The 27,516-nt window shown below is 36.8% G+C and overlaps 2 protein-coding genes across 10 annotated transcripts in view; one reads left to right on the top strand and one right to left on the bottom strand.

Annotated features, from left to right (window-relative positions):
• Nucleotides 1–19,746, top strand: part of LOC136825365 (uncharacterized) — a 505,160-nt gene extending 485,414 nt beyond the window's left edge. For 3 of the 4 annotated variants that reach the window (XM_067081627.1, XM_067081626.1, XM_067081629.1), the window contains 12 exons: nucleotides 8,649–8,845; nucleotides 9,458–9,707; nucleotides 10,506–10,679; nucleotides 11,134–11,310; nucleotides 11,503–11,682; nucleotides 11,900–12,121; nucleotides 12,349–12,489; nucleotides 12,627–12,840; nucleotides 13,240–13,360; nucleotides 13,854–13,972; nucleotides 14,206–14,334; nucleotides 18,723–19,746. In XM_067081627.1, the coding sequence (XP_066937728.1) occupies nucleotides 8,649–8,845; nucleotides 9,458–9,707; nucleotides 10,506–10,679; nucleotides 11,134–11,310; nucleotides 11,503–11,682; nucleotides 11,900–12,121; nucleotides 12,349–12,489; nucleotides 12,627–12,840; nucleotides 13,240–13,360; nucleotides 13,854–13,972; nucleotides 14,206–14,334; nucleotides 18,723–18,805 (2,007 nt within the window). In that variant the 3' untranslated portion in view covers nucleotides 18,806–19,746. The remainder of the gene's footprint in view (nucleotides 1–8,648; nucleotides 8,846–9,457; nucleotides 9,708–10,505; nucleotides 10,680–11,133; nucleotides 11,311–11,502; nucleotides 11,683–11,899; nucleotides 12,122–12,348; nucleotides 12,490–12,626; nucleotides 12,841–13,239; nucleotides 13,361–13,853; nucleotides 13,973–14,205; nucleotides 14,335–18,722) is intronic. The other variant, XM_067081628.1, reaches the window with a different exon arrangement.
• Nucleotides 19,747–22,800: 3,054 nt separating this feature from the next.
• The window catches only part of Dic1 (Dicarboxylate carrier 1), a 28,858-nt gene continuing 24,142 nt past the window's right edge, over nucleotides 22,801–27,516 (bottom strand). For all 6 annotated transcript variants that reach the window (XM_067081632.1, XM_067081634.1, XM_067081635.1 and 3 more), the window contains 4 exons: nucleotides 27,021–27,228; nucleotides 26,362–26,442; nucleotides 24,967–25,023; nucleotides 22,801–24,779 (listed from right to left, as the gene is read on the bottom strand). In XM_067081632.1, coding sequence (XP_066937733.1) covers nucleotides 24,684–24,779; nucleotides 24,967–25,023; nucleotides 26,362–26,442; nucleotides 27,021–27,228 — 442 coding nt within the window. In that variant the 3' untranslated portion in view covers nucleotides 22,801–24,683. The remainder of the gene's footprint in view (nucleotides 24,780–24,966; nucleotides 25,024–26,361; nucleotides 26,443–27,020; nucleotides 27,229–27,516) is intronic.

Below are 27,516 nucleotides of genomic sequence, written 5' to 3'. Positions count from 1 at the left end.
GATTACTGATTTTGTTATGAATAGTATTGAAACAGCCATTTTCTTATACACTTACATAAGTACTGAAGTCTAGGGTATCTTGTCAATAAGGCTGCTTTGAATGTCTTCATCTTTTGATAATACTTCGAAAGGATACACGAAAAAAACTTACTTTTATTATTTATTAATGATATTAATTTTTTATAAATTAATTTTTTGTCAGTTATCTTAATTTGTTTTATCTTATCTTAATTTTAGGGGGTATTATTTTTCCTGCAAAAAGTTTGCATTGGAAACTGGTAACAGAATTTCTTGCGTTCAGATTGGAACTATTTATTCTCTCTCTCTCTCTCTCTCTCTCTCTCTCTCTCTCTCTCTCTCTCTCTCTCTCTCTCTCTCTCTCTCACACAGTATCTTCAAACTCTTTACAACTGCTGCAACTCGTTGAATCTTGGACTGAGAGAGAGAGAGAGAGAGAGAGAGAGAGAGTCGTTTTGTCGTTCTGTCATCACGGTCAATTTTTGTTAGGCGTCCCAGACACCAGCAGAGGTTCACTAGGTTATATGACATTAGAACCTCGACTAAGGATCCAATTGCTTTGCAAAGTCGGATAAGGGAAGATAGTAGGTGTCAAAGAATTTTTAATGCAATTGTTTTTATTGTAGCCTTTTTTGAAAGTTTATTTTAGCCCTTTTTAAAAATTTATTTTAGTCTCTTTTGAAAATTTGATTTTAGACTTTTTAAAACTTTATTTTAGACTTTTTAAAAGTTCTATCTTAGCCGTTTTCAATTTTATTTTAGCCTTTTTAAAATTTGATTTTAGCCTTTTTAAAACTTTATTTTAGACTTTTTTTTTTGAAAAGTTTAAAGTTTTAAGTAGAGAATAGGTAATTCTGGGATAATTCAAAATGTTAGTCGTAATTTTTACAGCTTTGAGCAAAGTGAGAGAGAGAGAGAGAGAGAGAGAGAGAGAGAGAGAGAGAGAGAGAGAGAGAGAGGGGAGAGAGATGATTCATTCATGAAAATGAAAGACCAAAGAGAGAAAGATAGAGATGATTCATTCATGAAAATGAAAGACCAAAGAGAGAAAGATAGAGATGATTCATTGATAAAAATGAAAGATAAAAGAGAGAGAGAAGAGAGAGATGATTCATTTATGAAAATGAACGACAAAAGAGAGAGAAAGATAGAGGTAATTCATTCATGAAAATGAAAGATAAAAGAGAGAGAGAGAGAGAGAGAATGAATTTATCCACTCACAAACCACAAAAGACAAAACCAAATACTAAAAAATGTACCTTATCCTGTTTATCTGACGTCACGTGGCTCCCTCATTTCCTGAACTGGAAAAAAAACCTCTCCTTTTGTTGAAGAACATTGCATTATTTATGCAAGGCTCCAGAGATCGCGAACAATACGCGTAGAGACATTGTTCTGAATGAGGAGGGAGCTTTCTCCCAGTGTTTGTTCGTCTGGTGTCAGCTGAGACAAGGACAGAACACGTGTAGAAGCATTGCATAGCGTTTGTGGCTAGATGACAAGTGTGCCTCACTAACGGCACGGTTTGTGTTTGTTTTTCCTCACCAACAACACTGTTTGTGTTCGTTTTTTCTTCACCAACAGCACGGTTTGTGTTCTTCACCAACAGTGCGGTTTGTGTTAAGTGTTTTATTCACCGACAGCACGGCTGGTGTTCGTGTTTTTTTTCACCAGCAGTGCGGTTTGTGTTCTTTTTTTCCGGGATCACAAACGGCACAAATAGCAGTCATATACGACACAATCATTTACAGTACTTCATGTCGCTTCGATGATAATAATAATAATAATAATAATAATAAAAAAAGTAGGGTGATATGCATAATTTTCAGCATTTAATGACCAGAGAGAGAGAGAGAGAGAGAGAGAGAGAGAGAGAGAGAGAGAGAGAGAGAGGAATATTATACCCAAATTCGATCATTTCTGAAACATGCAAAGTATTTAGTATGTCTAGAAATTGAAATTTGTTGTATATTCATGGATACATACATACATACACACATATACATATACATATGTATGTACATAAACATATACATATATATGTATATATAATATTAAATATATAAATACATGCATTACACACACACACACACATACACCTATATATTATACAGGTTTGTGTACCACACTGACCTCACTTCCCGGATCGAGGTCACATACATGTCAGGTCATACAAAATTTAAAGGTAAGTGGACCTCGCCCTGTTGTGGTGTCACAAGGCGCCGTGTCGGAACACCTGCATTCTTGAGTGGCACCTTGGGGGTTGGGGAGGGGGCAGATTGCATACTTAAGTAACACCTGGAGGAGGGGAGAGGGGGAGATCACATGACCTTACCTGTCCACGAAGGTGGGACATCTTATCCAGCCTGATATGATTTCGTTTTGCTTCCTGGCCTTGAATTTATTATTATTATTATTATTATTATTATTATTATTATTATTATTATTATTATTATTATTATTATTTTGAGTCGTAGAATTATTATTATTATTATTATTATTATTATTATTATTATTATTATTATTATTATTGTGAGTAACAAAAGTAATAGTATTATTGCTTCCTAGCTTTTCGTTTTTATAATAATAATAATAATAATAATAATAATAATAATAATAATAATAATAATAACAACAACATTGCATATCAAGACCACTACACCAAACGTCATTTTCGTAATAAATATAAACTATCCTTTTTTGGACTTTTACCTAGAAGGCTAAACCAGATCTCGTCGGAAAAGGGGATTTCAAATTTAGGGTATCAGATGCACCCCTGATGGGACCGCCCGGGTTAAACCACATGTACGCTTCTGAGTCTTCCAAGTTTTATAAGAATGTAAAAAAATGCAAATTTCATCAGGCCGACGTCGAAATAGAAATTCAAGGGGTCAATAGAATACATATTCTCTCGAGTGGATGGAAGTTGGGCGTGTAACTTATTCAGAATCTCTCTCTCTCTCTCTCTCTCTCTCTCTCTCTCTCTCTCTCTCTCTCTCTCTCTCTCTCTCTCTCTTCTCTCTTTCTTGAGCACATTGTAGTATTCTCTCTCTCTCTCTCGAGTTTTGCATTCTTTTGTCATTTCGTCATACTCTCTCTCTCTCTCTCTCTCTCTCTCTCTCTCTCTCTCTCTCTCTCTCTCTCTCTCTCTGTAAAACCTTAAAAAAATTCAACTTTTGAATATCCGTCATTTGTCCTCCGTACTTTTCTGAGAGAGAGAGAGAGAGAGAGAGAGAGAGAGAGAGAGAGAGAGAGAGAGAGAGAGAGAGAGAGAGAGAGTTTCCGGTGTATTATGAATGACAAAAATTATAAATAACGGTACTGTGAGTCATTGATAAAGAGAGTCATTGATAAGGGGGTGGGCGGAATCAGTCTTTTGCAACGTGAACTTGAAAAGTCAGTGACATTACTATGCGATTACTGTAGAAAACCATGAGATTACAGTTCGATGACATTATGCGATTACTGTAGATTATTAGGAGAATACAATGTTATGCCGAGAGAAGAGGGGAAATCGTCAGGCACGTGCGTTTTGGAGGATTCAGAAATTAGTTCAAAAATGTCTCAAAAAGCTTTGTTCTGCATTGCGAGATATTTACGAACGCAGAAAAATTAAAAGCTGGAATCTCTTCGAAATTCCCTGATAAAAACAGAGAGAGAGAGAGAGAGAAAGAAGAGAGGGAGATCTCTTCGACATTCCTTGATAAAACAGAGAGAGAGAGAGAGAGTATCTTTGAGGAACTGGCGGTACTTGAAAGCCCGTAGGTTAATCTTATCAAATCCAACTCTATGTATGAAACTATTTCGTTATCTAATTAAGTTGCCAGTTACGAAATAGACATAATATTTATTGAATTACAGGAACCAGTTGACTTATTGCAGAGAGTTCTGGCATTGGGGGACCTTGAATATTATCCTAAGGTTTTCCTTTAAACAGATATATATATATATATATATATATATATATATATATATATATATATATATATATATATATATATATATATATATATATATATATATATATATATATATATATATATACATATATATATATATAAAAGTTATATATATACACAGTATATATATATAAACTAGTTCATCTCTCTCTCTCTCTCTCTCTCTCTCTCTCTCTCTCTCTCTCTCTCTCTCTCTCTCTCTCTCTCTCTCTCTCTCTCAAATACTGGTACCAGCCTGATATGCCAAGAAATGCACCTTGTCATCTCTCGTGCCCCTGGGCACTGTAGACACATACCCTGATAAGCCTTGCGTGCAAAGTACAACTTACCCACCTCATCATCTAGTATACTTTGACACCAATTCTTTTTATCTGAGGCTACGTCACTTTCCAGTTATTTTCCAGTCACTTTCCAGTTATTTTTCCAGTTTAGAATGAAAACTAAACTCCTCTCCTCTTCCAGTGACGTCTCTCTCTCTCTCTCTCTCTCTCTCTCTCTCTCTCTCTCTCTCTCTCTCTCTCTCTCTCTCTCTCTCTCTCTCTCATTTTCCAGTCATTTTTCCAGTTTAGAATAAAAATTAAACCCCACTTCTTTTCTAGTGACCTCTCTCTCTCTCTCTCTCTCTCTCTCTCTCTCTCTCTCTCTCTCTCTCTCTCTCTCTCTCTCTCTCTCTCTCTCTTCCTTTTTCCGATGTGGGGCAGAGATTTGGGAAATACCCATGTTATGTAATTAAACCTTTCGCCTGGCCTACGGAAAGGGAGGGTATAGGGTGTGTCATGGTAATTCTGATGACAATAGATAGATGTAATTCGATACTTGGCTATTCTACAATTACATCCTATTTATAGGTGAAGGGAATTCCTCTCTACAACGATTGAGTTTGCTGTTATGCTTATATTCCGCGTAAGTCACATGGCATACGAGGGTATAGGCCTAATTAACATAATTCCTACCCCTGCCACGGTCTATTTTCCAGCTTGGTAAAAAAATGCATCGAGCTAAAAATAATCTCGTATTAATTTTCATTTCAATTTTTCTGAGCGTAAATTTAGCTTTATAAAACCCCATATAACATTTTTCTTAATCGTTGTCAACGCGAAATGCTTTTCAATAAGTAAAAAAAATCCGACGTATGAGCTTCGGAATCTAATCAGTATTATCATGGCTTTAATAAAACATCTGGTAACTGAGGCAAGATACTGTGCCCCGGGGCACTCTTACTCATGTGCCGGGTGGTGTGTGCACCAGGGGTGGGCATGGGCACTGGGCAGACCGGGGCCTTCATAGTAAGCTCAGTTAAACCGGAGTCCGGAGACAACCTTAGTGGTTGCACGTCCTTCCTAGAGTGAACTTCGTATAGAATCTTTTCCGTTAGACTCATAGTGGCGGTTCATATTGGTTCATTCATGGTTGTGTGTGTGGTTCTTGGGCCTGTTAGTGTTTTACGTTCCCTGCTACCTAGTAAAGTATCTTAACTAGATTATTATAAGTAATTTTACAAGTAAATGTAATGAACAATCTTGAGAAAACTCCACTTAGCTAGATCTGTCTTCATAAGACGGAAAAAAAAACTTTTGAAGTGTAAACTTGCATCAAAATCATCTCCCAGAGATCAACAGTTTACCTGAGGGCTGTCTAGGGCAGGTGATTCTGTCCAGGTGTGAGCTCTTGTGCCGCCCCCTACCCTCCCCATACCCTACCCAGCTCCTCGCTAATTAACCTGTGTAGTGTTGCAGAGTTGCAACACCGTTGCCTGTTTACAAAAATGGTTATCATCAAAAGAATTCAGCAGCTGGTCAAGGTAGGTTGAGGAGCTGCCATGATGGGCCGTTAAACATAGTACTATCGTTTGTAAATTTCTTTGCATAAATCATTTTAATGAGGGTATGTTCTTTCTTCAACCCGTGGATGTTGTTGTTAGGGCGTCACCCTCCTGCTCCTTCTTCTCTTAAAGGAAACTGGGAATCGGGGAATCGCCCAGATACCTGCAAATGTCTGTCTGTAGATCTTATGCTTTTAAGAGCTCATTTTTTTAAAGAATTTTTTTGTGGTTCCTTAACCCAGAGGTGTAATCATCCTAATAATATCACAGTCACCGCTATCCTAATCTATTTTTTTAAAGATTACACTTCCTTTTTTTACCTATAGACGTCAAGGAACTTGTAACCTGGGGATAGAAACATGTGCATGAAGAGTTGCTGAGTCTAGCTGACGTCATGTGTGCCCTAAAAGATTAACGACGGAGGTAGGCTGCGTTTAGCAAGTTCTGAGAATCTCTTTTTAGAAAGAGAAGAAGAACGAGAATTTTTCTTTATAAATTCTCGGAAGCCGTTTATTTATGCTTTTGATTTGATCATTCTGAGAATTTTGAAGGTCCGCGGTACATCGTTTTCAATGACCCAATCTGCGCTTAAGATGAACGAACAATTAAGAGTATAAAAATACTGATTTCTGTGACTGATGATTTTTTTTTCCTTTTTTACATGCAGCGACTTCCTTTGGTCCTCGTTCTGTACAGCAAAAAAAGCCCTTTTTACATATCGACGTAGCTTTCTTGAGTAACTCGTCCGTCTACGTCATAACTGCTTTCAAAGAAATACGTCTTTAATTTCCTTTTAGATGCATTGAAGTTTATAGACTAAGTTGGTTACGTCACTTCGAAGGCAATTACACTTTATTACTTGAAAATTCTCTCTATACTTTTCACTAAATAAGTCTTCAGTTTGCTTTTAGACGCATCGATGTTTATAGGGCCAAGATGGTTGCGTCACTTTTAAGATCGTTACACTTTACTTCTTAAATTCTTGGTATACTGTATACTTTTGGCTTATGTAGGTGGGAAGCGGCTTCCTTTCTACATGAAATGTACGGAAGTCGATACATGAATTGCTTACAGCTGGCATACCGTCCCCATTAAAATTTTAATCGTTCCTACGGGGAGACAAACCTCGCTTTTCATATAGGCCTATATAGAGTCATCCTACTACGCATGCGTGGAAGGCTGTTGTGCTGACGAAAACGAGTGTAATACATATTTTAAAGTTATCGTCAGCATTTCCTTCCAGTTATCATGGCTCTTTACAACATGCAAGGACTTTACAGAAACGGATGATTCTATACTTATTTCCTCTCCACTCCTTGACTATAAATCTTTAGACTCACATGTGAACCGCTTAGCCTAGGAAACAATGAGTCTAATTCCTTCCTGGCGCCAAACCTCTTTCTAAAAATTTAAAAAAGCTTTTACGGGATGAGGAAATACAAACCACAAAACTTGAAAGGAATCTGCAACTACAGAAACGGATAGCCTGTAGACCTACTTCCTTTCCACTCCTTGACATAAATCTTTAGACTAACACATCTTGAGGTGTTTAGCTCAGGAAATAATGAGTGTAATTCCTTCCTGGCGTCACACCTTTCTATAAAATTCAAAAAGGGTGTTCGCCATGAGGAAATACAGACCACAGACCTTCCATTACACTCGTTTCCTGTACTTTCTTAAGCATTGACTGTGGTTACTTAACGTGGATTTCCGGTCTGTGGAGATGTGAATTCGGATGACCGTAGCATTCAATACGAAATATCTTTATATTTCTCTATATCTGTGCACGTGCGCACTCCTTAACGGCTGTACGATTAGAAATATGTCTGTGACGTAATGTCGTAGCCTTTCGAGGAATGTCATCGTGATATAAAGCACGAGAGTCATCTAATGTATATATTTTCCCACTGCGCATTGCGCAGTTGTGGACTCTCATGAGAGACGGTGGCCTCCTTAATTGATAAGGCGTGAGAGACTTCTCTCGGAAATTGGGAGTTTTGCTTGAGATGTGAGATAGAAAACTTCATTTATATATTTTTTTTAAAGTAAAAGAAGTTTAAATTATTGGGCAGTGTGATAAATAAACTGTCACTGATTTACTATTGATGTTCAAGGAATTCAAAACTCCTTTATTCATATACTGTTCTACTTCTCAACTTTAGAATAAAAAAAAAAAGTCTCAATTCATTTTTTGTTCATGCCGAAACACACGCGTAAAACAAAGAGAGTTGAGTCGAGATACGTGGGTTGTTTAAAGGCATATCAATCCTGATAATTATGTCCTTATCTTGGTCCGCTTAAGCTAAAATGGGTCATGACTAGTTTACGCTAAATTTAGCCACTGGGACAAGGGCGTTTGGCCCACTTCTACGATATTATAGTTGTAAGAAAGTATAGATTATTAAATATATCATAGATTTTATCCTATTCTGCATTATGATTAAAATTGAAACCAGACTTCATTTGTTCTCTTGGGTTAGGTCTACAAATTTCCTGTTTTCATAATGTGAAAGTTAGTCCTACTGCGCATGTGCAATAGAGTAACCCCACATAAGAAAGCTACGGTTTGTATGTCTACGAAAAAATACAAATTACTCTTTAAGATTTGTCTCATTTTTCGTAGAGAGAACATACAAATATACGTTTATGATTATGTAATACATTTTACGGTCTTAGTGCCTTGTGCCGTTTGAAATTGAGAAAAAGATTCATTTTTTCATAGAGAAAATATACATTTATAAATACGTCATACATTTTACAACTTAACAGCATTGCACTGCTTGAAATTGAAAAGAAATCCTCATTTTAAGAAACTTCTGATTTATTTCTTTCTTTCTCTCCTCCTACAGGCAAGTTTCGCCGACGACGGAAGTGGCCCTCGGGAGCTGAACCCAAGGGCGGTGCGTCGGACGCACAGCGATGTAGGGGGCGTGACCGGAAGGGGCTCCCTACACTATTCGCGACAACTCTCGACGCCCCAGCCTATCAAACTTCGACCAGCTCATAGGTTACCTCAGCATACGGGGTCTCTAGGGAAGTCTAAAAGGTGAGTATTAAGTCAGTTTGTGCAAGAAGACTCTTTCTTTGAGTCTAGCCTTAAGAGTATACTCTCTCTCTCTCTCTCTCTCTCTCTCTCTCTCTCTCTCTCTCTCTCTCTCTCTCTCTGTAAGCTTCAGATACAAAAATGAACAGGAGAGAGAGAGAGTGGGGTGGAGACTCACTAAGTCTAGCTTGAAGAGTATATGTTGGTAATAACGAAACTCTCTCTCTCTCTCTCTCTCTCTCTCTCTCTCTCTCTCTCTCTCTCTCTCTCTGAGCTTCAGGTACAAAAATGTACAGGAGGGAGAGAGAGACTCGTTGAGCCTAGCCTGAAGAGTATATTTTCGTAATAACTTTTTCTCTCTCTCTAAGCTTTAGATACAAAAATGAACAGGAGGGAGAGAGAGAGAGAGAGAGAGAGAGAGAGAGAGAGAGAGAGAGAGAGAGAGAGAGAGAGGTACACTCCAGGTTTTGTGTACAGTCACTTTATTCCTATCTTACGTAAGCGTATTTGGTATCAGAATTTATGTTATTATTCCTCCTTTTAAATTTAAATTTTAGTTATTCTCCGTTCTCTCCCATGGCCCTCTTTATCCCTTTCATCCTTTTCTTTCCGCAGCTTAAAGAGAAGTAAAGCGTCGTCGCACTTGAGAAGATCCATCAGTCAGCCCCTAGACCTAGACAAGGCCTATGACACCCCAATTTCGACCCTGCGCAAATGCAGGAGTCCAACCAGCACACAGAACAGGCGGCAGCGAAGACCTTCTGCGGGGAACATCCTGAACGATGACAATACCACTTCCGAGGACGAGATTGGCATGTCTGATTCCGAGGACTTCAGGACTGACCTGAAGAGGAGTTTGGAAGAGGTAGGTGGTTGTGTTTTTCACTTATTTGTAGCCTTGTTCATTGGGAGTTAATTCACAGACCATATAAGGTGATAAATAACTGGTATTAATTTGTAGCTAAGGTATAGTTACTTAAAAAATTATGTTCATTGAATCAAGTCTGTTTAATGTGAACCACAACCATAGATACAAATGATAAATAATAACTATTCCTCTGTTGCCAAGTTATAACTATCTAAAAAGGTGATTGTGTTCACTGAAGCATTCTGCTTGAAATGAGCCTTGATAAACTGTATTTGATCCAAGTCTCTGGTTTCTATCCACCACATTGTGTCTAAAAAATGTACCAACTTGTTTTTGGTGGCCAAAATGAACGTACACTGTTTATCAGCTCTGAAGGCTTTCAGTTTTACAAAAAAGTGATTCAGTTCCAAACTGGTACAGGTATTGTATTTTACAGGCACTGATATCAAGCCAAGAAGGTTTTTAAGTGTTTGATACTGGTACATGTATTTTATTTTACAGGCATTGATATCAAGCTAAGAAGGTTTTCAGTTTTACAAAGCAGGTTATTCAGTTCCAAACTGGTACAAACATTTTTATTTTAGAGGCACTGATATCTAGCCAAGAAGGTTTTCAATTTTACAAAACAGTAATTCAGTTCCAGACTGATACCGATATTTTATTTTAAGAGGCACTGACATCAAGCCAAGAGGATTTTCAGTTTTACAAAATTCAGCCAAACTGGTACAATACAATTATTTTACTTTGCAACCAATGAGTCAAAACAGAATCTAATGCCTTTTGAATTTCTTTCAGGACGAAGACATGATCGTGTATGCAGAGGCACTTTGGGACCATGTAACTTTAGACTCCGAGGAGCTTGTGTTTAAGGCCGGAGATTTGATTACTGTGATAGATTCCAGTGATAGGGACTGGTGGTGGGGCCGGATCTGCCATCGCGCGGGATGGTTCCCTGCTGCCTTCGTTAGGGTAAGCTACAGGAACCACTATTTGTCTTATTTTTGGGAGAATGGGATAGAATGCAGTATAAAATTTAGACCAGAGGCCAAGTGCTGGGACCTAATGATGAGGTCATTCAGCAGTGAAAGGGATAGTGAGGGTAAAAAGGTTTATTTAAGGTGAAACAGGATGAAAACTTTGCAGTTGCACTATGAAACAATTGTTAGTAAAGGGTTCAAAGTAAGATGGAAGGAAAAGAATATGATCAGAGGTACAATTAAAGGAATGAGAAGGGTTGCAGCTGGGGGCCAAAGGGACACTGCAAAGAACCTCAAGTAATGCCTACAGTGCACCGCGTGAGGTACACTGATGGCACTACCACCCTATGCGGTATTTTGGGAAGAAAATTCAGCTATATGAATGAACTATAACAGAACAAAGATGTGTAATAATAATTATTAATGAACACATTTTCTCTTTGCAGTTATTAGTTAATCAAGAAGATCATCAAGAAACTAGTAGTCATGATACCAGAACTTCAGGACCTGCGAGGAAACAGAGCATCTCTGGTCTGTCGAACGACCAGATCAGGACCAATGTGATAAACGAAATCATATCAACAGAGAGGGACTTTGTCAAACATCTCAGAGATGTGGTCGAGGTAAAATCGAATTTTAAGTTGGCATAGTTTTTCAAGTTTGTCATTATGACTTGAAGTATGTAGCTAAGGCTAGTTTATTCAGTCATAGGTACATGAAATATTAAATAAATTTCCTTTCATCAAGGTTTAGATAGTTGGTTAAGGCAAACCATTCTGTCATAGGTACATCAGATTTAAAATTTCTTTCAACAGGGTTACCTGCGACAAGTGCGGAAGAGGCCGGATATGTTCAATGATGAGAAAATTTCCAGCATATTTGGCAACATGGAGGCCCTCTACCAATTCCAGAGCAACTTCCTCAAAGAACTGGAGATGTGTATTGACTGGAAGGATCCCCACAAATCTTGTATAGGTGCAGCTTTCATTCGCAATGTAAGTTGAATTTGAACTGTACAGTAATTCTGTCTTTTACAACACTAACTGTGATTTTTTTTTTTGTCTTCAGTGATATTGCAAAGTACCGACCTGTCATGGACAAAAGGAGCTTGTAACTAAAGTCTGTTTAATGAGAAAATTCAGCTTACAGAAAAATGTTTCTCATAAAAAGGTACAAAGTCATAACACAACTCAACTGGTCGTTTTATTTCAGAGAGAAAAATTTGAGATCTACAGTGAATATTGTAACAATCATCCTTCTGCGGTGTCATCTTTACAAGAGCTTTATCAGGACCAGAAATACATCCACTTCTTCGAGGCCTGCAGGCTTCTACAGGAAATGATTGACATCTCTTTGGATGGCTTCCTTCTTACCCCTGTACAGAAAATTTGCAAATATCCTCTTCAACTTCAAGAGCTTCTGAAGTACACAAAGGTATGGTTTCAAGTTTTTTTTTACTGTTATGGTGGTTTAGGTTGGGTTTCAGTAACAGAATTTGCAGACTTCTGGGAAATGCATTTTAATTATTCCTGAATTTCACAAAGTTAGGTTTTTTGGAGGGACTGCTGTGTTGGTTTAGGTGTCACTTTAGTAACGGAACTTGCAGATTTCTGGAAAATGCATTTAATTGGGATGTAATAATTATTATTAATTATCCACAGGCGGACCATCCTGATTTCGCCAGTGTCCAAGGAGCGCTCGAAGCCATGCGTGATGTTGCACTTCTTGTCAATGAACGAAAACGAAGAATGGAGTGCTTAGAGAAAATAGCTTCCTGGCAGATCACTGTTGAAGGCTGGGAGGTACTGTTGTTATATTGCAGTAACAAATAAAAGAAAGTAATTTGCATATGAAAGCCTTTGAGAATCTTAGTAGATCAAAATATAAATTCACTGTGCATCTTGAGTCAAATATTAATTCAGATTCATTCCACCACCAGGGACCAGAACTCCTTGAGGATAGTTCACAGCTCATCTACCAAGGAGATGTGACCAAAGGAGTTGGCGGCTCGTGGACCAAAGAAGTGTCGCTGTTCCTCTTCGATCATCAGCTTGTCTACTGCAAGCGGGACCTCCTCAAGAGGAACACTTTCGTCTACAGAGGGAGACTCAATCTCGATATGTGTGAGATTGTCGATCTCCCGGATGGGAAAGGTAAAATTTTTTTGTCTGTGGTAAAGATGTTTTTGTTTATGCATTTTCTGAATCTAGAGTGGCATAATGGTGTTGATAGCACCAGCCATAATTCTTGGAATGGAATATAAAATTTAGGCCAGAGGCCAAGCCCTGGGACCTATGAGGTTGTTCAGATCTGAAAAGGAAACAGAGTAAAAAGGTATAACAGGAGGAAAACCTTGCAGTTGCACTATGAAACAGTAGTGAGGAGAGGGTGGAAAGTAAGATGGAAGAAAGAATATCAGGGTTTTCTTGTGTGGTAAACATGTTTTTGGCAAGCATCTTTTCAGTCAAGATTGGCTTAATATTGTTTATGTCAACAGTCATACCTCTTGATTATTATCAATACAGTACTATTCTAATCTTTTCTGTCTCCAGACTCCAGCCTTAATATAAATGCCCATAATTCCTGGAAGATCCGAAGCCTAGAGAAGAACAAGTGGTACGTATTTTCCTGCAAGATGGCATCAGAGAAACACAAGTGGATGGAAGCTTTCAGGTGAGGGTTTGTTTGTTTGAATCATAATAAGCAACTTGATTATCAAGGGACTTTCAAAAGTTAAAGATTTAGAATTTATCAAATACTGTAGGTTGTCCTAGGTCACCAAGAATAATTTTGTATCTTCCAGAATAGTTAAATGCATCTTATGTAATGTATCTATTAGTAATCACTTGATTAATCCTGAATTTCATTTCTAGTTAAGGAGTTTTGATTAAAGTTAATGTTTCTTTTATAATCCATAGTGCTAATGATGTACTATTCCCAGTCTACAGAAATTTGAAAGAATTAGCTGAATGTAGTTTTATTTATGTATGTATTTCCCCATTACCTTTTGTTACTTCTTTCAAATGAACACCATATTCCTCGGAAGTTTGAATTTCAAGTTAGTGGCCTCTGTGGTGGGCTTGTTCCATATGAAGTGGATTCACCTTCTGATTAATAATAATAATTATTATTGTTGTTGTAGCTAACACAACTTTGCCCACCGCAGAAGGGAACGTGACCTTGTGGCCGCAGATGAGAGTGCTGGCTTTGTCGTAGCAGAGAAAGCAAAACATCTGGCCAAAGTCGCAGCGCGGAACCAAAGGAACAGGCCAAAGAGACCAAGAAGTAAGTACAAGTAGCTCCGTCACGCACCAGTGGATATTCTAGGCCTATTTCTGTAGTAGTTTTATTTTAAAAGTTCTTAAATATTACTATAACGTGAAATTTATCTTATAAAGTTTTAATTTGTTTTGAGTCTCATACACCTCTGTAGTTTTGTAGAGGGATAAACTTTGCACCAGTAGAAAAACCCCACACGTTGAAATCACTTGAAAGTATTATGGTATGTTTCCTCACAGCCACCAAATCGCACAAGCGCGTACAGGCCATGACTTACGCTCAGGCTGAACTTCTAGTCAATGTTGATCCTGAAATGCGCTCCAATAGCCTTCCCTCTGGTGTTCAGCCACCCGAGGGAAAGAAGAAAGGCAAGTGTAGAGGTCTTGCCACCAGAGCTAGTGTAGTATTGCTGATGACAAGCTAACTATACTAGAGTGTACAGTACACGGTTTACATAGATTTGGTGATGGTGGCACTTAAATCAAAAGCTTTTTGGATTCTCAGTGTTTGAAGGGTAGTGAGACCAGACACCTGTAGGATAACAATTAGCCAGCATGAAGAAATTTAATTTGTACTTACTAAATTAGACTTATTTCTTGGTGATCTTCAGTAATTAAATACTACCTGTATAATCATGTATAATCATATTGGTGGTGGGATTATAATGCTTCGGAATTGTAAAACATCACAGTACTTAGATACAGTAAAGTGGTAGTTGTATTGTGGAGAAGTCCTTCCTGTAGAATAAGTAAGTAAATATTTATTCTTGTATAAAGACAAAACATCAGTAGCAAAAGTTTGTATAATGACAGTTGTGTTGCAACATCTGACAATTGTAGTTTTTTCACAGTATAATTACTACTTGGAAAAACTGTACATAACTGTACATACTGCTTTATTGCAATCTGTAGGATTCATAGACGTAAACATTGTAAGGGAATATTTTGTTCCTGGGACCTGTGGATATTAGTTTTTCAGAGGGGAATCTGGGATTAGGAAGTTCAGTTTACTGATTGACTTGTTCCACAGAGAATTAAATATTACTAGCTTTTTAATTTGCTCTGAATTTTGTATAGAACTGTTCCAGAAAAGATTTCAGATACATAATTATAATACACTTCTAATTCTGTACCACAAAGTGTTTGTGTTAATAACATTTTTAGTAGCAAACTGGGGAGAAAATTTCTAATGGGTACACTTACAAAAATCCCCATTGTTAGATATTTTATTTTACATATTTATTTCTGTTTACAAATCCTGCTTACTTACATTTATAGTTTCCTTAGTACATTCTACCCATTCAACTTTAGGCTACAATACAATGATCCTTGCAACACTTCTGTGCAGTATTTATGAAAGTTCACTGCAATCTTGTTTGAAGTTGTGACTAACCATGGTAACAAAAGGTAGCAGGTTGTTTTGTGTTGTGTGAATTTTCGTACTAGCAAGAAAATGATAAGGTAGTCCTTTAAATCCCTAACTTATGCTGTAAAGTTGAAAAGGACACTTTATTCAGTAGTTTACCAAGCTAGAAATAATCCCGTTGGAATTTACAGTATTGTACATGCATATTAAAAACTAGTGTTTTGTGAAATTTCTAAATTTCTTAACTTATGTTAAGATAATTCATATAGTTAAATTTCCTTAGGGTGTGAACTACACATTTTTATGTAATCCATTCTGAACTAAATTAAATTTTAATTTATCACCCTTCATATTGGCACATAGCTCAATAATTAAATTTCCTGCTGGAATTATGTTCTAAAAAAGTGTAAAAATTTACTCCTTTCTTGATCTTCAACTTTTTTGGTCTAGTACATTTTACCTTGTTCAATTAAATGGAAATAAATTAGCAGATTCAGCAGCTATAACTGATTGAGAAATCACTTAAAGATTTGAAAGAAATTCTTTGCTGCGTATTAAATTCAAACTTTATTAATTCAATAATAATTGAAGTACAGTAATTGCTATACAAAAGCAGTAAGTCATATAGAGACAAGGCCTTTCATTAATAGCCATATATTTCCAAACCTTCATTTATATCCATAAACCTCGTCTTTGCCAAAAAGTCATGTGATGTAAAGCCCTGCTGACTCTTGGCTTTCTGTTTAATCAAGCCCGAGGTTCCATGCAGTGTGCTCAGTCTCACAGAATGTCTTCAAGGACGTCTGGCTTTACAGAGGGAAGGTTCTACTCAAGAAGTTTAACCACCTGGCACATTATCTTGAGGAGACTTAAGACTGCAATTGCCATATATAATTGGAATCCCCTTATCTATCTGGAGGATCACCCAGCCTCTCCTTCGAGGGATTTTCCTGCATCCTCATTTGTGCCACCTGCTAGTCTTCCAGCTTTACCAGAGGTCATTCCTACAGCTTCCTTGGAGTTTCTGAGTGCTGCAATTCATCTGGTGCATTATTCGAAGAAAAGGACGTTTTCAGTCTTTGACATTAGGTCATGGATTAGTTTTTCTGTGGACAACCTGGCTGAAGCCCTGTTGACCTCAGCTGTCTCCTAAGCACTGCCTTCTACACTCTGATATACTTATGGTTTCTGCATTGTCTCCAACTGTGATTACTTCATTGCCAGTGATTAGCATGGCTGCAGTGGCATCAGGTGAGGTTTTGTAAATTATCCTTGCTGACTGTAACCTTGACTGTAGGCAATGTCACGAGTCAGCAGGGGTAACAAGACTTCACCTGATGCCACAACAGTTACAAGGGTCACTATCAGTGACTTAATCACGGTAGGAGATAATGTGGAAATCACAGGTATATCAGGTGGTGGAGGAGGAGGTAATGCTTAAGAGACAGCTGTGATGTCAACAGGGCCACTAATAAAACGGGCACAAATAAGTGTACCTACTTTCCCAGCTACTCCAAGGAAAACATCTTGTGCAGTCTTATTTATGCCATCTCCTAGTTTTCCAACTCTTCCTGTGTTTGTTTGTTCTGTATCCATTACAACATTGTTGAAGTTTCTGCGGGTTTGTTTGGTGAATTATTTCAAGTTTGCTTGTTCTTCCAGACATGGCAACAGAAGAATGCTTGTTATTCCAGACATGGCAACAGAAGAATGCTTGTTATTCCAGACATGACAACAGAAGAATCTCTCAAATTTTAAAGTCCTCTTTGGCACTATAGATTGTAGTATTTTTTGTACTGTACTCTGACCAGGAGCCTCATCTAGAACTGTAACAAAGTACTGAAGTACTGTACTTCTGTTAAATTTTTCCTACTAGTAGCATTATTCTGACAACTCATGATTGAGCACACATCGCTAGCCTGTTGTTTCCTCCAGCGATAATCTCCCCTTGACCTCTTCACGAAAATTCTGAGGTGTCGCAATCAGTTGATGTGGGGTCAAGGTAACTTCCTCCTTTTTACCTTCATCTGCATTTTTAACTTATCCTTGGCCTTAATCTTCCACTTGGCCTCTACTCTTCGTAACACCAACTTTGTAGGATGCTCACACTATCCTTTCTGTTGACCTGCCTTCTGACCACGCAGTCTGACGTAGCCTTTCCAATACACCGGTCAGGGACACCTCCATTAGAAGTCATCAAGCCATGGCAATAATAGGAGATGAGTCTGTTATCCTCGTCAGTATTCCCACCTCTGGCCAGGGGCTGTCTTCAAAGGTCCTTATATTCTCCATGACAGTTATTGTCTCCCTCTCCTCAGTGTGAAACTGCCACCGCTGACTCAACCTGTCACCTTTGAGTCCTACTTCTTGAACAAAGAGAAGATGCATGTCTTGGGTAAGGTGGTAGATTACAGTTTGGAGAAAGGACCCATCAAAGCAGCAGTGCTGGAGAAACGTATTACAGTTGTCTCTCTCTCCATGAACTCAGCTTTCATGAAAGCTCTCTAAAACTGGAACCTGCTGTTATCCTCTTCTTATGGTAGTAGTTGCTGTCTCATGTACCTGTCCATCCTCAGCAGCTTCGCTTGAACATTTTGAGTTCCTTGCACTCCCCAAATCTGTGGATAAAAAGTTCTGGTCATTTCTGTTCTTACTACTCCCAGATATCATTAGATTAGGTCTCCCATCCTAGGAAATATTATCTCAGGGTCAAAAGATTCAACTGAGGCAATGAAGCTATTGCATTAGCTGTTTGAAAAGTCCTGATATTCAACTTTTTTAGGGCAAATTTCATTAGAATGTTCAAGAATGAACAATGTTATACCCATGAAATAACTATGTTCAGTAATAACTATCCTCAATGCTGTAAAGTAGTAACTTACAACTTTTGGGGGGAATAAAAAGTGGAGTTAAGTACGTATATTCAAGAACATGCTAACTTAACAAAACAGATTATCCACTAATCTACTTCAGGTGAAGCCTAGTACAAGGATGACTGAATCTCACTGAGATGGTAAATCATTTGTTTACTGTATCTTGGGCTCTTTCAAGCAATGCTTGCCTGTCATTATATTTTACATCAAAAATATACACATGAATACACTAGTTTCACAAATTTTGGACTACGGTTAATAGCATGATATATAATTTGCAAAGGTTAAGAGTTGTAACCTATAATATACTCACTATTTTTTTAAAATTCATAAGTGCACATACTGGCAAGTTACGATAGCATTCTTGCAGTCTTGAAGATTTTCCTTCTCCTAATGGTGTACTTCTGGCCAACATAATTGACTGGAAAAAAAATAAAGAAACATATCAGTGTGACAATGTGACAATTTGAAATGGGATTTATTCTTCAAGTATCTAACATTCTTTTTCATTTTTTCAGGTTTGTGGTTTAGTTTTGGGGGACACAAGAAAGGAAGAGGGTCCGGCAGAACGTTGAGTCAGATACAGCACCATCCCGTTTGAGAATTCTCTTCACGGAGATAGCAGAGTGTGAAGTCTGGTCAAATGAACTAGTGGATACCGATGCTTTAAAGAATGTTAACATTAATATTCTCGTCACATGAGTGGCTTAGCCAACTGTCATTACAAATAGCAGTGCTTCTCTGTCTAGATGAATCTAAAAGAAGTCTTTGTGAATTGGATGTGAATGAAATCTTCCAAGTCTAGTCATGCCACAAACTTATATTTAATTGAAATATTTAACTGGAACATTGAAAGTTACAAAGGGCAATGGAGATACTGAGGCAGGCCTGAACGGAATTGTATTTATTTATTTGTACTGACATTGAAGTAAAAAGACTGCAAAGTACCCACCTGCAGGTTTGGGTGGATACAGCGTCTCTTCCAAAGGTGTTCTTGGTGTTATGTGGCTGGATGTTGTCACCAATTATAATTCCTTTGAAGTGCCATTTTGTAAGTATCTTTTTTATTTTTTAACTCCCAATACATAGGCAACATTTGTTTATGTAATGTTCACTCTCGTTATATCCCGTGCAGTTCCAAAAACGATGAGTTAATAAGCTTTACTTGGCAGTTGGTAACCGTTGTATGGTAGAGCAAAACCGTGTCTTCGTCTTGGTGTATCTCGATGCTCAGGTCCCAAGCTCTATAATAAAGTTACAAGTTTCCAAATAATCCGTAGGGCCGTTGCGCTCGCTCTGTTTTTTTTTTTTTTAGGTGTTTAAAAACAAAATGTTTTGTATAATCATTTTCATATCGCTCGAAATAATTTTTTAAACAATGTACTGTACCTAGAAAAATTGCTTTATATTTGACAACTGTATGCTTGTATATAAGTTGAATGTTTTTTCCATTTTACATTATATATTAATAGTTTATTATGTACAGTAATATGAATATATGTATTTGTTGTATAAATTGTATATAAACAAAATGTTTCCCTATAGAATTTTTTCAATCAAGCCTTAAATAGACCAGTAACTGATCTACCCAGTGCAAAGCTCACTGGTTGAAAAAATCATGAGAACCATCTCATGAAAGAGATTAAAAACTCAAATATGAAGCAAAGGAGAGGAAAGGTGTGGCATGGCCTTTTAAGAACTACCTTTTAAAAAGATGGCATCTCCCATACCTAAATGGAACAGTGAACAAATCCAGCCCAACTGGAATGAGACATAGAAGGCACTTCAAATGGGAGAGAGAATTAGTTCAGACATTAATAATTTTCCATTACCACAAAATTTGGTTATCTAGATAATCTAGCTGAAATAAATCTAATACAACAGAACAGACCCTCAACATCATAATGTCCTTTACTTAACAGCTACATTATGATGATGAATTTCTCATAGGATACCTTTCTAGATGCAATGAACTTTTCAGATAAATCTCCATGATCACTATTACTTATCAGAAGGCCAGACATCTGAAGCATCTGACAGGCTGGGGGCTACCTTATCTGAAAATCATAGACTTAGTCTCTCAGTGAAAAGAGAATCAGTGATTATACTTAGTGATGATGGTTGCTATTACTGGGCAAAGTACAAATTCAAGTGCAGCACATAAAGGATCCTCCACATGCTTGCCAAACAGTCATGATGAGCAAGTACCATTTGAGTGAGAACCTTGATTTAACAGTCTAACAGAAGATAGATTTGTGGTGCCTCCAAAGCTATGAAATAGAGAGCCAATGATGCTAACACCTAAACCACAGTAGAGCATCTGATCCATAAATTATACTTAACATAAAAACCAGAACAAGATGAGAAAAATATATTTATTAAATCATGAGTATGGAGTGGAAAGGGAAAATTTATTGGCAAAATACCAAAGTAATGACCTTATCATATCAGTGCAAGCTGTTCGTGATAACTACCACCTAAAGTGGGCAGAATTAGTATGTATTCAAAATAAATAAAACATTAATTTGAAATCAGCTTAAGAAACCATTAACTTATGAAGAAAGCTTCCATATGTGAAACTAAGTCTAAAAAATTAATTAATATCTATACTAAAGACAGCAACAACATTAAGAAAACTCAGGTACTGGTGTTTGACACTCCAAGCATCAATAATCCTGCAAGAAAGACCATGCCAGTTTCACAGTATAAGGAATAAAACTACTGTGCCACCATGACACTTGACTGTAGCTGCTGGTACACCACAAAAGTACCAAATAAGTAAAGCTGGGGCACAGGTACAAAAAGCACAGTTTAAAATAAGTGCTGAAACAGATCTTAGCAAAGATAACCAAACGGGAACAGTTTATATCGAGATTAAAAAAGGAAACTGCCACTTTAGTCAATCTTGTTTAAAAGATACAACATCCCAGAAACTGCTGAAAGCAGATTGGAGAATATGATTCTAAAGACTTCATAAGCATGTAGCATCAATACCAAATATCTCTTTGGATTAAGAAACCTTACTAAGTTTACTTGCCAAGTAACAAGAGTTGCACAATGTGCATACTGTACTAATTTTTTAGACCATCATAACAAGCACAACTAAAAAATTCAACAAGGGTTCAAGCACTACTCTGAAAAATAAACTAGATACTGTACTTCTAGGCTCATAGGAAGATAGCAAAAATACATTATTACCTGAATACCTGGCTGACTGTAATCTGTGACAAGGATTGGTTCTCCAAAGCTTTTGATGTTCAGTTAATAATGATGTGTAACCACACAACTGCTGTCTTTTTATAACACTTTCCTTTGAGAATGACCATTCACCTCATCAATTTTGTTTTTAAAAGCTGCTCAGCTGAATGCTACTACCACTCTCACCCTCAATGTATGATAGGTCTCACTCCCAAAGGTATTAGGCAGAAACCACAACCTGCAGAGTCAAGAAATTTTGAAGTCATTCCTTCATAACACTATTCTGATTCTAGAATACGGAAATGCCTGAATGTTGCTGATATTCACAAAGGAAAAGTAAGCATTGATAGCAATCCTAGGTGTTTCTCGAGCACTACTTTACCTGTGATGCTGTTTGGTGTTTTTTCTCTTTTTCATGTCCTAGTTCTAACTCCATCTCCCTATAAGGTGAAGATCAGTCTCCAAATCAGGTAAGTGAAATTGAATACTTAAATTATACTTTTTAAAGCAAGACTTTTTCCCAAAATTCTACTAATAACAAAAATAGTCGAGTCAGTGAGTTGACATTCTTATCCAATAAATTTAAACCTTTGCCTTTTATGTGAAAACTTTACTTTGCTATGCCCAAGAGTGGAGTGGAATGGAATATGAGGTTTGGACCAAAGGCCAAGCACTGGGACAAATAATGTCATTCAGTGCTGTTATAACCAAGAGTTGCTTTTCCATGCCTTGAAGAAAGTATACAACTGTTTTTATTCTTTCACATTAAATATTTGGTATTACTGTCATTCACATAATTTATTGCACCATTTCCTGTTACTTGAACAATGACGTGTCTGCCATATTAATCACTAAATTCCAGTAATTTTTTACTGACTTTTCTATCCTTTCTAAAGATGGATTTGTCTAAAAGATGGATATTCATCCACAGTTATGACACCCAACTTTATGCATTACAGGAACTGAGATGCTGAAGAAGTCTAGCAAAAATCTCGGACTGCTTTCAGGTACTGAAAGCCTTACTACAGTATAAGATTCACGACTTTAAGCAATATCCTGAAACTGTGTGTCTTCGTCCCCTTAGCCATACAAAGTTTAAACTTCAAGGTTGGAGGCCATTTCTGTAATATAAATTCAATGACAGAATTCAAAGGCAAAAATAAAAATAATGCTGACTGAAATGTTGAAAGCAAGGAAACATAAGTGAACAGATATTGAAAAAAATTTACAGAATTACTAACCATTACTGAAGACAGTTGACCACTTAGCATGCATCTAATGATAGTCTCTACTACAATAAGCGGGTTGGTCAACCCACGCTAAAATTACAAAACATAATAAAAAAATACAATAAAAAATATTAACATCTACAATAAATGTGTTAATGAAAGATTCTCATAACAGAACCGTTTATTTTTATTTTAAAATCTACCACAAGTTTTCACATTTTGTGAGAAAACATTTCTACATTTGCAGTATACATATAACCGTCATAACTAAAACCATCTTCCAATAACATAATTTTTCTTTTAACAACAGTAAACAACAATTACAGTGCTCGTTATTCATCTAAGACACAATCCAATGTAAACTAATTACAGTACTGAACACACATACAGACCTCTCCTTTTGGCACTGACACGGAAGTTAAAATTTACACAAGAGCTGTCTTGAACACCAATGACGATCTAGGTTCACTTTCGCTGGAAGACACTCAGGCACAGAGTTGACACTTTTGCACTTATGTGACATTCTTCAACTACGATACTTTTGGTGTGCTGGGTATCTAGTAAAGGTTTTTACAGTTTTACAGGGGCTACACGTAAATCCAATCGAAATATAAAAAGACTAACAAAATAAAATCCCAAAAATATATTTAACACATGCATCTAAGAATGTGTACACATAGACATGGAAGAAAAAAATTTGTTTTGTCTAGCTTGTTTATGTGCATACAATAAGCTACATATATATATATTCTATGTACAAAAATGCAAATAAAATTCACTACCACCATTTTCATCCAAGCTCAAAATAACCCATTCTGCAGCTTAAAACTGCATTGACAGCAAAGCCAGTGATTTGAAAAGTTTTTGGGCAAAGTTCGACGAATCTATAGGGCATCAATTGGTAAGCAGTAACTGAATTCTTAATAGATACTGATATGCATTTGTTTTACAAGAAAATCATTATCTTATAGTAATGTTAAACTCTACGTGCATTCCAAGGCGAATGTTTCCAAGACACTAACAACTGAAAATGCTCGTAAGACGATATTATATTCTTGAATAAGTCTGTCACTACATTTGATTACATCTTCTCATCCTGAAACTATTAATGGCAGCCTTAAATCTCCACTTATAAGCCATTCAGCTGTCCCTAACAACGTCTACTTCTAAACACTTCACCATTATAATAACCACTACACCAGGTGACTTATCCACACCACATGTGCTAATGATATACATTTGCTACATCAACATTCAACATTTCATGCATAGAACCACAATACTGTTTATTATCTACTAACATGGCAACTCTGACTTCGCTAGTTATCGGTTCTCTTGAAAACCTTTCGAGCCGTCTCACTCAACAGATGCCCTACCTCATGTCTGCTTTGTTATCAGAGCTTAAATCGGCCCATGATTCAAAATTCCTGTCTCTCACACAGCTGGCCCCTCAGATTTGTAAACAGTATTTTTCAGGTATTACAATATCAATGGGTGCAATGTTCATATTCCCAACAGTTAACATACTTGATATGTAGGCACAGCACAAGTGTTTGAAAGGAAGAACTCCTTCTACGACAATAAAGCTTCAAGTCTGTTAAATGCCAGCAAATGCTAGGAATGATATTTGTCACAAAATGATAAAAGATATTTGAAGACTCAATTTTACATAATACTGTCAATCACAGCAATTTTACTGGAATGCTTACCTTTAAAAATAATTTTTTTTTTGCTTGTATCAATTATTCAGCGACTTCTATTCTAGTAGATATGCTCAAGTGCGATTATAGAAAGCTATGCATCGTTGCAAGAAGAGAGCAAGGATAAGTAGTTTAATCGTTTCCAAACGCTCGAATACTTTAATACTGCGTATAAATTTAAGCAAGACTTACAAAAATATACCTCCTTCGATTCTGTGAAGACCACCCACTTAGACTCGCAAGTCCACCCACAATTCTTTGTTAATCTATTTTATCAAAGCTAAACACAACTACTAGAAGTTTTTTGATACACTATTCTTTTTATATACTACTAACAGGCTAGTCAGCTACACTATTTCAACACTCCGAAGTTTTTCCTGAGTTGTTCAAACAGAATAAAGGTCAGGATTGTGTGCGGTCCCAACCGTACGAAAGCTGGTATGTAGCCCTGAAAGAAAAAGGATCGTTTTACTACTTCACTATGAAACTTAAGGAAAGTAGTTTACTATAATCTCTACATACAACAGAAATAACAATTTTTCAATTCAGTATCACAGAAAGCAATGTGTGAACAATTCTACCAATACCGTCTACAACATCAAAGGTGCCAATGATTATTAAGACAACGAACTTACCTTAAAGAAGCCAAGTGGACCTAATCTGGCTGTGTAAGTGATGATATGCCATAGATTCTGTAAAAACAATAATCTTATTTTAATATCTGGAGAACCAATGCAGAACTGAACTTGAAAAATGACTGTCAAATACCTTTAAAATCTGCAACCCTTTTCAAAAACTAGTTCCAATTTTTAATTAAACTTTTTGTGAAGGAAACACTTCTGCAATTCTTGATACTGAGAAATGGAATAAAAATATCTTTGCAAATAAAAAAAATCACTGTTCACTTTTCTAGTAACCTTATATCTTCTTGTTAACTTTCAGTCAATCGACTGAAATGGTTATTCTTGCTAACCTCGTTCCTAACACAAATAAACTAATTATTTAAATGAAAAACTGAGGAGAAACTTCCCCAAAATTAATCGAAATTAGGTTATACTTGAACTCAGTCTCAAGATTTATTCATCAGTCTAAGCAAGGCTGTAATTACAATGGTAAGAGTGTCTGTCCTTATTTTCCTGACATTCTTACAACTACTGCCCAAATTTAAATTTCATGTTCATTTTTTATTCCTCTTCTCTTCTCTGGCTTGTTTTTCTCTGAAGAAGTCCACTGGGCAGAAAAAATAGGGGAGACTCAATTTGTATCTAACTTTATCAAGAGAAAAGCCAATGTAATAATGTTAAAAATGCTGGTGCTGATGTAAATTTTTTGTGAAGATAAAACATGTTGCAAATTGTTATAACCAAACCTTAATACTGTATTTATATCAGGAGTTTAATAAGTGATGCCCCACCTCACTAGACACTAAGCAAAAATGTGGTCTTAGTTACCACATGCCATATTACAAACTGAACCAAATGACTATCTTAATATGGCCTGCACAACACCTCCTATTAGCTAACATGCTATTATGCCTCAACTCAATATCCATTTTTCTACCATCTCTCAAAATCTAAAATGTTCTCTTTAAATCTGTAAGTGGCTGTGACTGATGTATAGGGAAGTACAGGTATTATACATCCATCATAGATATTTGTCCTGTTTACTTATTAGATATTCATGTTTAAAGTTACAAAACTCCCATAACATTTATACTTTTCAAAACTTTCAGAAATTCCTTGCAGATAAACCTTAACAGAAAAGTCAGATTTTAAAAAGTAATTTGTACTTTTCCTACGATACAAACCTATGCTTTCACAGAAGTACTGTACTCAGCACAAAGCGTGCTTCAGCTGTCTGCCAACTTGAATAGAAAACAAAAGCCTATCAGGTAGGCCTGTGAGTCACCCATGACCTGAGCTGTGTTAGCCCTACCATCTTGTTGACAGATGTTCAATACAAAATGCTTCTGGACAAAATGTCAAAGTAACTTCATATCAAAACAAATTCACAGAATTAACACAACTTACCCTAAACTCCCCAGGACTAGCATTCATGGCCCTCGTCTTTATCACATCAACAGGCTGCGTCATTGTGGTTGCAATAGCACCCTGAAATTATGGCAGAACATTTTAAAATAATATTCAACAGTGAGCATGATATTCAATACTAGAAGTTAGCTGGAAAACTGATTTAATGTCACTTCCCTAAATAGTTTTGAAATAAAACTACTTGTGGCACTATCAGCCATTCAGTTCTTTAGACAGTAAAAAGGAGTTGGAAGTGGAATATATATCCCCCTTTAGGGGATATGTATATTGCTCAAGAGTCATTAGACATTTCAGTCACTTAGTCAAAGCTTTGTAACTGAATCCATACTACAACATTTTGACACATAGCATAACATGTCCTTTCAATGTACATAGCTTATAAGTTTATGTGGCAAGAAATATTTCAATTTTTCTTGACAACACTGAACATTTGTCCCTAACACTTTTGCTACTAAAATGTAAAGACACAAAATGGTATTAAACACACTGGATAAAAATTATGATCTTCAGACCCAATAACAAATTTAAACTAAACATGAAAGTGTGGCAAGTATATTTTCCAATGAAAGTGTGGCAAGTATATTTTCCAAAAAACACAAAAATACCGATTGACTGCTTAGCAAAGCCTAATTACTTACTGCTGCTAACGAACTGGTGAAATGACAGGTGAGATTATCGCTGAAGTAAGGTGTGCCCAAGAGGATAGACTTAATCTGGTCGTAGAAAGATAGCTGGCCAATCGTCATGAGAACTGCCCTGAAGGTTGCCGTAGATGCTCCGCGAAATAGCCTACTGACTCCCTCTTCCTTAGTGACGCGTATGAGACCATCTAAGGCGTGTTTGTAACTGAAACACATGATTATTCCTTAACTGAAACCACAGTGCATTGACAATATCAATTTTAACTGCCACTGTAAACAGCAGCACATCCAAGAATAACCAAATCCATGAATTTTGTGGGTCAAATGCATACGCAGTACTTTTACACTCACACTCCACAGAACTTTTAGAATAAACTGGAATATAAAATTTAAGCCACAGGCCAAGGGCTGGGACCTATGAGGTCATTTAGCACTGAAAGTAAAAATAAGGTTTTAAAGGTGTAACAGGAAGAAAACTTTGCAGATGCACCAT

This window comes from Macrobrachium rosenbergii, chromosome 37 (assembly GCF_040412425.1).
Source record: "Macrobrachium rosenbergii isolate ZJJX-2024 chromosome 37, ASM4041242v1, whole genome shotgun sequence".
In the NCBI taxonomy this organism is placed as follows: Eukaryota; Metazoa; Arthropoda; class Malacostraca; order Decapoda; family Palaemonidae; genus Macrobrachium; species Macrobrachium rosenbergii.
The sequence above is the reverse complement of the archived record's forward strand: the minus strand, read 5'-3'. Positions and strand labels throughout refer to the sequence as shown.